Source organism: Oncorhynchus keta, chromosome 23, assembly GCF_023373465.1.
Source record: "Oncorhynchus keta strain PuntledgeMale-10-30-2019 chromosome 23, Oket_V2, whole genome shotgun sequence".
Taxonomy (NCBI): domain Eukaryota; kingdom Metazoa; phylum Chordata; class Actinopteri; order Salmoniformes; family Salmonidae; genus Oncorhynchus; species Oncorhynchus keta.
In genome coordinates this window covers 3,511,016-3,523,515 of record NC_068443.1, presented here as the reverse complement: position 1 = coordinate 3,523,515, position 12,500 = coordinate 3,511,016, and the positions used below count along the sequence as shown (strand labels likewise).

Genomic DNA, 12,500 nt, shown 5'->3' with positions numbered 1-12,500 from the left:
TGTTGTCTCCTTGTTGTCTTTGTCCCTGTTAACTCTGTTGTCTTTGTCCCTGTTAACTCTGTTGTCTCTGTGCCTGTTAACTCTGTTGTCTTTATCCCTGTTAACTCTGTTGTCATTGTCCCTGTTAACTCTGTTGTCTTTGTCCCTGTTAACTCTGTTGTCTCTGTCCCTGTTAACTCTGTTGTCTTTGTCCCTGTTAACTCTGCTGTCTTTGTCCCTGTTAACTCTGTTGTCTCCTTGTTGTCTTTGTCCCTGTTAACTCTGTTGTCTCTGTCCCTGTTAACTCTGTTGTCTTTGTCCCTGTTAACTCTGTTGTCTTTGTCCCTGTTAACTCTGTTGTCTTTGTCCCTGTTAACTCTGTTGTCTTTGTCCCTGTTAACTCTGTTGTCCCCTTGTTGTCTTTGTCCCTGTTAACTCTGTTGTCTTTGTCCCTGTTAACTCTGTTGTCCCCTTGTTGTCTTTGTCCCTGTTAACTCTGTTGTCTTTGTCCCTGTTAACTCTGTTGTCTCTGTCCCTGTTAACTCTGTTGTCTTTGTCCCTGTTAACTCTGTTGTCTCTGTCCCTGTTAACTCTGTTGTCTTTGTCCCTGTTAACTCTGCTGTCTTTGTCCCTGTTAACTCTGTTGTCTTTGTCCCTGTTAACTCTGTTGTCTTTGTCCCTGTTAACTCTGTTGTCCCCTTGTTGTCTTTGTCCCTGTTAACTCTGTTGTCTTTGTCCCTGTTAACTCTGTTGTCTTTGTCCCTGTTAACTCTGTTGTCTTTGTCCCTGTTAACTCTGTTGTCTTTGTCCCTGTTAACTCTGTTGTCCCCTCTAACTGTCTCTGTCCCGTGGTTGTTTGTAGGGACCTCCTGGTCCAGGAGGTCTTCAAGGTGTCATCGGAGCTCCTGGTCCTGCTGTGAGTATTCAGTCACCTTTAACCTTTCACCTTCAAACTCTCACCTCAGACCCAACTCATCAACCCTGAACTGTTACCCCTCAACTCAGCCCCCTCTCGTGTTATTCTAACATAGACAGAGTCGGGTGGCAGACCAGCTTCAATTCATCACAGATATTACTAAAGGCAGACATATATTACCGATATTACTAAAGGATGAATATTCATTGTATATATCACTAAAGGATGAATATTCATCACCTATATTACTAAATGACAAATATTCATCACAAATATTAGTAAAGGATGATTATTAATCACAGATATTAATAAATAATTAATATTCATATTCATCACATGTATTACTAAATGATGCATATTCATCACATATATTACTAGAGGATGAATATTCATCACAGATTTTACTAAATATAAAATATACAGAATATATATTACCGATATTACTAAAGGACAAATATTCATCACCAATAATATAAAAGCATAAATATTAATCATATCCATTACTAAAGGACGAATATTCATCACAAATATAACAAAAGGGCAAATATTGATCACAGATATTAATAAAGGATGCATATTCATCACATATATTAATAAAGGATGAATATGCGTCGCGGATATTAATAAAGGATTAATATTCATCACAGATATTAATAAAGGATGAATATTCATCACATATATTAATAAAGGATGAATATTTGTCACCGGTATTAATAAAGGATGAATATTTGTCACAGATATTAATAAAGGATGAATATTCATCACATATATTAATAAAGGATGAATATTTGTCACCGGTATTAATAAAGGATGAATATTCATCACAGATGTTACTAAAGGCAGAATATATATGACAGATGTTACTACAGCTAAGCGGCTGCAGCTGTGACTTCTGTTGGAGTGGGGGTTTCTCTTTTTTAGTACCCAAATAACCAAGACCTAAAATACCTTTGTCCAGTATGAGAGTAGAACATGCCTATAACAAGCCTATAAAAAGCTTATAACATGCCTACAATAAGCCTCCAACAAGACTACAACAAGACTACAACAAGACTACAACAAGACTACAACAAGACTACAACAAGACTACAACAAGACTACAACAAGCCTACAACAAGACTACAACAAGACTACAACAAGACTACAACAAGACTACAACAAGACTACAACAAGACTACAACAAGCCTACAACAAGACTACAACAAGACTACAACAAGACTACAACAAGACTACAACAAGACTACAACAAGACTACAACAAGCCTACAACAAGACTACAACAAGCCTACCGCAAGACCATAATAAACCTACAACAAGCCTACCGCAAGACCATAATAAACCTACAAGAAGCCTACCGCAAGACCATAATAAACCTACAAGAAGCCTACAGCCAGACACCAACAAGCCTACAGTCAGACTACAACAAGCCTACAGCATTACTAGAGAAAGACCACAACAATCCTACAATAAGCCTACAACAAGCCTACAACAAGCCTACAGCCAGACTACAACAAGCCTACAACAAGCCTACAACAAGCCTACAACAAGCCTACAACAAGCCTACATCAATACTACAACAAGCCTACAACAAGCCTACATCAAGCCTACAACAAGCCTACAACAAGCCTACATCAATACTACAACAAGCCTACAACAAGCCTAGAACAAGCCTACATCAATACTACAACAAGCCTACAACAAGCCTACAACAAGCCTACATCAATACTACAACAAGCCTAGAACAAGCCTAGAACAAGTCTAGAACAAGCCTACAACAATACTACAACAAGCCTACATCAATACTACAACAAGCCTACATCAATACTACAACAAGCCTAGAACAAGCCTAGAACAAGCCTAGAACAAGCCTACAACAAGCCTAGAACAAGCCTACATCAATACTACAACAAGCCTAGAACAAGCCTAGAACAAGTCTAGAACAAGCCTACAACAATACTACAACAAGCCTACATCAATACTACAACAAGCCTACATCAATACTACAACAAGCCTACATCAATACTACAACAAGCCTACATCAATACTACAACAAGCCTACAACACGCCTACATCAATACTACAACAAGCCTAGAACAAGCCTAGAACAAGCCTACAACAAGCCTAGAACAAGCCTACATCAATAGACAACAGAGACTACAGAAGTCTGAAGCCTAGAGACTACAAGTCTGGAACAGAGACTACAACAGTCTGGAGGTTAACAGAGCCTACATCAATACTACAGAAGCTACAGCAGTCTGGATACTACAAAAGACTACATCAATACTACAACAAGTACTCAATACTACAGAGACTACAACACGTCTGGAGACTCAGATACTACAACAAGCCTGACTACAGAGACTACAACAGTCTGAACAACCTACAACAATACTACAGACTTCAACAGTCTGGAGACTCAATACTACAACAAGCCTACATCAGTCTGGAGACTACAGAGACTTACATCAGTCTGGAGACTACAAGACTACATCAATACTACAACAAGACTACAACAGTCTGGAGACTACAGAGACTACAGCAGTCTGGAGACTACAGAGCCTGTAGACTACAGAGCTACAGCAGTCTGGTGACTACAGAGACTAAAGCTGGAGACTGAGACTAGACAAGCCTACAACAAGCCTAGAACAGAGCCTACATCAAGACTACAGAGACTACAAGTCTGAACAAGTCTAGAACAAGCTACAACAATCTGGAACACTACAGAACTTCAACAGCCTCTCAAGACTACAACAAGACTACATCAATACTACAACAAGAGACTACATCAGTCTACAGACTACAGCCTAGACTACAGCCTGTATTATGGTGACTACAGAGACTCAATACTACTACAGAGACTACTGTATTATGGTGACTACAGAGACTACAGCAGTCTGGTGACTACAGAGACTAAAGGTCTGGAGATCATAAAACACTACAGCAGTCTGGAGACAAGATCTGGAAGTGAGCAGTCTGGAGACTAGAGCAGTCTGTAGACTACAGAGACTACAGTAGTCTGAAGACTAGAGAGACTACAGCAGTCTGTAGACTACAGAGACTACAGTAGTCTGGAGGTTAGAGAAACTACAGCAGTCTGGAGACTACAGCAGTCTGGAGACTACAAAGACTACAGCAGTGTGGAGACTACATCAGTCTGGAGACTACAGAGACTACAGCAGTCTGGAGACTACAGAGACTACTGTATTATGGTGACTACAGAGACTACAGCAGTCTGGTGACTACAGAGACTTCAACAGTCTGGAGACTAGAACAGTCTGTAGACTAGAGAGACTACAGTAGTCTGGAGACTACAGAGACTTCAACAGTCTGGAGACTACAGAGACTTCAACAGTCTGTAGACTACAGAGACTACAGTAGTCTGAAGACTAGAGAGACTTCAACAGTCTGGAGACTACAGAGACTACATTAGTCTGAAGACTAGAGAGACTACAGCAGTCTGGAGACTACAGAGACTTCAACAGTCTGGAGACTACAAAGACTACAGCAGTGTGGAGACTACATCAGTCTGGAGATTACAGAGACTACAGCATTCTGGAGACTACAGAGACTACTGTATTATGGTGACTACAGAGACTACAGCAGTCTGGTGACTACAGAGACTAAAGCAGTCTGGAGACTACAGAGACTACAGCAGTCTGGAGACTACAGAGACTTCAACAGTCTGGAGACTAGAGCAGTCTGTAGACTACAGAGACTACAATAGTCTGAAGACTAGAGAGACTTCAACAGTCTGGAGACTACAACTTCAACAGTCTGGAGACTACAGAGACTACAGCAGTCTGGAGACTACAGAGACTACAGCAGTCTGGAGACTACAGAGACTACTGTATTATGGTGACTACAGAGACTACAGCAGTCTGGTGACTACAGAGACTAAAGCAGTCTGGAGACTACAGAGACTACAGCAGTCTGGAGACTACAGAGACTACTGTATTATGGTGACTACAGAGACTACAGCAGTCTGGTGACTACAGAGACTACAGCAGTCTGGAGACTACAGAGACTACAGCAGTCTGGACACTACAGAGACTACTGTATTCTGGTGACTACAGAGACTCTCGGCTCTCTACTCTCTATTCTGGAGATTACAGAGACTACAGCATCCAGGGTACTGATGGTGAGTCAGGACCCAGGGGCAGTCTGGAGAAGGGAGACTACAGCAGTCTGGAGACTACAGAGACTACACCAGTCTGGTGACTACAGAGACTACAGCAGTCTGGAGACTACAGAGAAGAAGAGATAGTTAGACTCAGGGAGTCTTACCAAACCCCTTTGGCCAGCTTGTTCTTAAAAAAACACACAAAAATAACAACCTTCTCAAATCCCTACGTGATCCTGCAGTAGCCTTTACACTAGTCTCACAAGCCAGACTCCACAGTCTTTCATTTTGTTGTGCTGTTATTTCTGGCCAAGCAGGACTCTTCTGCGTCCCAAATGACACCTTATTCCCTTCCCTTTATAGTGCATAGTCTTCTGGTTAAAAGTAGGTCACTACATAGTAAACCAACACTCAACTCAGATCTTCTCAGCTCAGATCAGACCCATCGCATAATTCACTCTGTCCAAGATATTCTATATCTGCATGTTCCAGCACCCCTAGAACATTTCCCCCTGATCATTTCTACTGCAGATCTGACATGAGTCAGGCGCTCAACTGAAGACTGTTGGTCAGCACCTCATATGCAGTCTCTCAGCCTCTCTACCTCCGCCCCTCCAGAGCTCCCTCTCACTCAACCCGGTAGTGCTGTGGTGCTCCCATAGATTCAGTCAGCACATTTCAGGTCCTCACTTTCTCTCTGGCTCTCTCTCTCTCGCACTCTCTCTCTCTCTCTCTCTCTCTCTCTCTCTCTCTCTCTCTCTCTCTCTCTCTCTCTCTCTCTCTCTCTCTCTCTCTTCTCAATTACCTCTGTGGTGTCACTGTGACATCTAATCTTTGACCTTTGACATCCAGGGTACTGATGGTGAGTCAGGACCCAGGGGTCAGCAGGGTATGTTTGGCCAGAAGGGAGACGAAGGATCCAGAGGATTCCCTGGGCTACCTGGGCCCATTGGACTCCAGGTACGACTACACTCACACACACACACACACACACGCACACACGCACATGCACGCACACAAACACACTCGTACACACAATTGCACACACAATCACACACACAGTGTCGGGCGTCGGTGTTGTTGGCTTCAGTTTGTATTTGCATCTGTCAAGGCAGCAGCTACTCTTCCTGGGGTTTATTACAATCCCCACTAAGCTACAATCCTGCTAAATCCCAGCAGCTACTCTTCCACCCTGGGGTTTAAATACATGAAGAAAACCAAAATACTAGTTCACCTGCCAAGGCAGCAGCTACTCTTCCTGGGGTTTATTATGGATCCCCATTAGTTCCTGCCAAGGCGGCAGCTACTCTTCCTGGGGTTTATTATGGATCCCCATTAGTTCCTGCCAAGGCAGCAGCTACTCTTCCTGGGGTTTATTATGGATCCCCATTAGTTCCTGCCAAGGCAGCAGCTACTCTTCCTGGGGTTTATTATGGATCCCCATTAGTTCCTGCCAAGGCAGCAGCTACTCTTCCTGGGGTTTATTATGGATCCCCATTAGTTCCTGCCAAGGCAGCAGCTACTCTTCCTGGGGTTTATTATGGATCCCCATTAGTTCCTGCCAAAGCAGCAGCTACTCTTCCTGGGGTTTATTATGGATCCCAATTAGTTCCTGTCAAGACAGCACTGCCTCATCTATTTCAATCAGTATCATCATCGCAGACTATGATACCATATTCAATGTAAAAAAGAATAACAATAGTGTCTTTGTTGTTGAGTATTAAAAGTGAGTACCTCTCCTTTCTCAGGGCCTGCCTGGCACATCAGGAGAGAAGGGAGAGAACGGGGATGTCGGCCCAATGGTACGTCAGCCATTTTGGAATCACACCACAGTACAGATGTACAAGAAGATACAAAACTACATTATTGGATCCAGACTGTGATGGTGTCACTCATAACTCCATTGTGTTGTCAGGGATCTTATTGTTGACTGTTTGTTGTTTGTTGTTTATGTTGACAGGGTGTTGTTTATGTTGACGGGGTGTTATTGTTTATGTTGACAGGGTGTTGTTGTTTATGTTGACGGGGTGTTTTTGTTTATGTTGACAGGGTCCGCCTGGTCCTCCAGGTCCCAGAGGTCCCCAGGGTTCTAGCGGAGCTGACGTAAGTGTCTTCACCATCTCTGGTTTGAGTATATTATCATCAAATATTATATTTCTGTCACACGTGAGAACATGCTTGATGCTCCATACCTTACTGTATATTATGATGACAGACATGTTGATGTATTGTTTGATTGGTTAGTTGGTTGATTGATTGATTGGATGGTTGATTGATTGATTTATTGGATGGTTGGTTGATTTATTGGATGGTTGGTTGATTGGATGGTTGGTTGATTGATTGGATGGTTGGTTGGTTGATTGATTGAGTGGATGGTTAGTTGATTGATTGAGTGGTTAGTTGATTGGATGGTTGGTTGATTGGATGGTTGGTTGATTGATTGGATGGTTTGTTGGTTGATTGATTGATTGGATGGTTAGTTGATTGGATGGTTAGTTGATTGGTTGATTGGATGGTTGGTTGATTGGATGGTTGGTTGATTGATTGGATGGTTGGTTGGTTGATTGATTGATTGGATGGTTAGTTGATTGGATGGTTAGTTGATTGGTTGAGTGGTTAGTTGATTGGATGGTTGGTTGATTGGTTGGTTGATTGATTGATTGGATGGTTAGTTGATTGGATGGTTAGTTGATTGGTTGGTTGGATGGTTGGTTGGTTGATTGATTTATTGGATGGTTGGTTGATTGATTGAGTGGTTAGTTGATTGGATGGTTGGTTGATTGGTTGGTTGATTGATTGATTGGATGGTTAGTTGATTGGATGGTTAGTTGATTGGTTGGTTGGATGGTTGGTTGGTTGATTGATTGATTGGATGGTTGGTTGATTGATTGAGTGGATGGTTGGTTGATTAGTTGATTGGATGGTTGGTTGATTGATTGGACGGTTGGTTGATTGATTGATTGATTGATTGGATGGTTAGTTGATTGGTTGGTTGATTGATTGGATGGTCAGTTGATTGGTTGATTGATTGATTGATTGATTGATTGATTGATTGATTGATTGATTGGATGGTTAGTTGATTGGTTGTTTGGATGATTGGTTGATTGATTGGATTGTTAGTTGATTGATTGATTGGATGGTTAGTTGGTTGGTTGATTGATTGATTGGTTGTTTGGATGATTGGTAGATTGATTGATTGATTGATTGATTGATTGATTGATTGGATGGTTAGTTGATTGATTGATTGATTGATTGGATGGTTAGTTGATTGATTGGATGGTTAGTTGATTGATTGGATGGTTGGGTGATTGATTGGATGGTTAGTTGGTTGATTGATTGGTTGGTTGATTGATTGATTGGATGGTTAGTTGATTGATTGATTAATTGATTGATTGATTGGTTAGTTGGTTGGTTGATTGATTGGGTGGTTAGTTGATTGGTTAGTTTGTTGATTGATTGATCATTTGATTGGTTAGTTGGTTGATTGATTGGTTAGTTGATTGATTGGATGGATGGTTAGATGATTGATTGGTTGATTGATTGGTTGTTTTGTTGATTGATTGGATGGTTAGTTGATTGATTGGTTGATTGGTTGGTTGGTTGATTGATTGATTGATTGATTGGATGGTTAGTTGATTGGTTGGTTGGTTGGTTGGTTGGTTGGTTGGTTGTTTGGCTGGTTAGTTAGTTGATTGATTAGTTGATTGATTGATTGGTTGGTTAGTTGGTTGGTTGATTGGCTGGTTAGTTGATTGATTGATTGGTTGATTTGTATCCCATCCACAGGGTGCCCAAGGCCCTCCTGGTGGAGTGGGTTCTATGGGAGGTAATGGAGAAAAGGGAGAGAGCGGTGAAGCCGGCAACCCGGGACCATCTGGAGAGCCCGGTGGTGGAGTAAGTATCCCGTTTGATTCAAATACAGAACATCTACATGTTTCATTCAAGAAACAACAATAAGAACAGGTCAAACTGGCAACAACAACAACAACAACAACAACAACAACAAAGAAACTACTTTTCTTATTCTATAGTATTTTCATTGATCTATAGCAGTGTGTGATTATGGTTACAAACCATGGGCGCTCATATTCCTTATTTGCAGCTATAATTGAGCATGGTTTTATTATAAGTGATAGTAACAGTGGGGAATCCATCCTCTTGCTGCGTCCCCCGCTGATGACTCACAGCGTAGCTTAACGACAAGGGGGGTGGTGGGGGAGGGTCGAGGGGGGGCTTTCTCTTAACACATCTTCATGATCACAGTCATGGTTTAGACAGTCCTCAGCTCTGAACTATTCAACAGTGGGACGTTATAGGTTCCTTTTAGGAGAGAAGAGGATGGTGGAATATTATCACCTGATCCCAGACCTGTTTGTGCTGTTTTGCCAACTCCTATTGTCAGTGTCAAGAAAGTATAAACAGATCTGGGACCAGGCTATGTACAGTGTATCCTTTTACCTGTTTTGGTAAAGCTTCATAGTGCTACTTAGCTGAAGTCGCTTACTGTAGCTTGTGTGACTGTGGTCAATTCTTCTCCCTCTCTGTACCAGGGTTTTTCCTGCATAGGATATTCTTGGGTGGGCTGCCGGAATGTTAACTCTTCTATCGATCATATTTTACAATTGAGCATTGATTAAATCTTTCTTTATCAGAAAGACAGGGAGATTAGGATCAATATCATAGATCACAGCTAAATCCCACTGGTTGAAACAACTCTGTTTCTGCGTCCTTTCATAAAAATAATTTGACGTGGATAACGGATTAAATTAGCAAAAACATATGGGAATTTAGAATGTTTTTCCCAGCATACTTTTAGCCTAAATCATGTTGAAATGTTTTGCTGCTTTCACATTGACAACCCGACCAAATGTAAATCAAAACTAGATGTTGAACTGACGTCTGTTCCCAGTGGAATATCCACTGGGAACACATTTCAATTCATATCAGAGCATTGATCATTGATTGTTGGCTGTCCTGTGGTGTTTTCGGGCTGTAGTCCTGTCAGGTTTAGTCATAACAAAACACTACACTATACTACAGTACACCACAGTACACTACACTACAGTACACTACACTATACTACACTACACTACACTACACTACAGTACACTACACTATACTACACTACACTACACTACAGTACACTACACTATACTACACTACACTATACTACAGTACACCACAGTACAGTACACTACACTATAGTACACTATACTACACTACAGTACACTACACTATACTACAGTACACTACAGTACAGTACACTACACTATACTACAGTACACCACAGTACAGTACACTACACTATACTACAGTACACCACAGTACATTACACTACACTATACTACAGTACACTACAGTACAGTACACTACACTATACTACAGTACACCACAGTACAGTACACTACACTATACTATAGTACACCACAGTACATTACACTACACTATACTACAGTACACCACAGTACAGTACACTACACTATAGTACACTATACTACACTACAGTACACTACACTATACTACAGTACACCACAGTACAGTACACTACACTATAGTACACTATACTACACTACAGTACACTACACTATACTACAGTACACCACAGTACAGTACACTACACTATAGTACACTATACTACACTACAGTACACTACACTACACTACAGTACACCACAGTACAGTACACTACACTATACTACAGTACACCACAGTACATTACACTACACTATACTACAGTACACTACAGTACAGTACACTACACTATACTACAGTACACCACAGTACAGTACACTACACTATACTATAGTACACCACAGTACATTACACTACACTATACTACAGTACACCACAGTACAGTACACTACACTATAGTACACTATACTACACTACAGTACACTACACTATACTACAGTACACCACAGTACAGTACACTACACTATAGTACACTATACTACACTACAGTACACTACACTATACTACAGTACACCACAGTACAGTACACTACACTATAGTACACTATACTACACTACAGTACACTACACTACACTACAGTACACCACAGTACAGTACACTACACTATAGTACACTATACTACACTACAGTACACTACACTATACTACAGTACACCACAGTACATTACACTACACTATACTACAGTACAGTACACTACACTATACTACAGTACACCACAGTACATTAGTCACTACAGTGACAGACAGGGAACAGACAGGGACAGACAGGGAACAGACGGGGGACAGACAGGGACAGACAGGAACAGACAGGGAACAGACAGGGACAGACAGGAACAGACAGGGAACAGACAGGGACAGACAGGGACAGGGGAACAGACAGGGAACAGACAGGGACAGACAGGAACAGACAGGGAACAGACAGGGAACAGACAGGGAACAGACAGGGAACAGACAGGGAACAGACAGGGACAGACAGGGACAGACAGGAACAGACAGGGAACAGACAGGGACAGACAGGAACAGACAGGGAACAGACAGGGACAGACAGGAACAGACAGGGAACAGACAGGGAACAGACAGGGACAGACAGGAACAGACAGGGAACAGACAGGGACAGACAGGAACAGACAGGGAACAGACAGGGACAGACAGGGACAGACAGGAACAGACAGGGATAGACAGGGACAGACAGGGACAGACAGGGAACAGACAGGGACAGACAGGAACAGACAGGGACAGACAGGAACAGACAGGGAACAGACAGGGAACAGACAGGGACAGACAGGGAACAGACAGGGACAGACAGGGAACAGACAGGGACAGACAGGAACAGACAGGGAACAGACAGGGACAGACAGGAACAGACAGGGACAGACAGGGACAGACAGGGACAGGTAGTGACAGGTTGGGAGGAAACAGACACGGACAAACAGGGACAGACAGGGACAGACAGGAACAGACAGGGACAGACAGGGAACAGACAGGAACAGACAGGGACAGACAGGGTACAGACAGGAACAGACAGGGACAGACAGGGACAGACAGGGAACAGACAGGAACAGACAGGGACAGACAGGGACAGACAGGGAACAGACAGGAACAGACAGGGACAGACAGGGTACAGACAGGAACAGACAGGGACAGACAGGAACAGGTTGGCAGGGAACAGACAGGGACAGACAGGGACAGACAGGGACAGACAGGGAACAGACAGGAACAGACAGGGACAGACAGGGTACAGACAGGAACAGACAGGGACAGACAGGGACAGGTTGGGAGGGAACAGACAGGGACAGACAGGGACAGGTTGGGAGGGAACAGACAGCGAGCAGACAGGGACAGACAGGGACAGGTTGGCAGGGAACAGACAGGGAACAGACAGGGACAGGTTGGCAGGGAACAGACAGGGACAGACAGGGACAGGTTGGGAGGGAACAGACAGCGAGCAGACAGGGACAGACAGGGACAGGTTGGCAGGGAACAGACAGGGAACAGACAGGGACAGACAGGGACAGA

At 42.8% G+C, this 12,500-nt stretch overlaps 1 protein-coding gene across 1 annotated transcript in view; it reads left to right on the top strand.

The window, feature by feature from the left end:
• Positions 1–12,500, top strand: part of LOC118381343 (collagen alpha-1(XI) chain-like) — a 215,317-nt gene that overhangs the window by 180,239 nt on the left and 22,578 nt on the right. Inside the window, exons 43-47 of the mRNA XM_052475964.1 lie at positions 842–895; positions 5,867–5,974; positions 6,763–6,816; positions 7,064–7,117; positions 8,801–8,908. Coding sequence (XP_052331924.1) covers positions 842–895; positions 5,867–5,974; positions 6,763–6,816; positions 7,064–7,117; positions 8,801–8,908 — 378 coding nt within the window. The remainder of the gene's footprint in view (positions 1–841; positions 896–5,866; positions 5,975–6,762; positions 6,817–7,063; positions 7,118–8,800; positions 8,909–12,500) is intronic.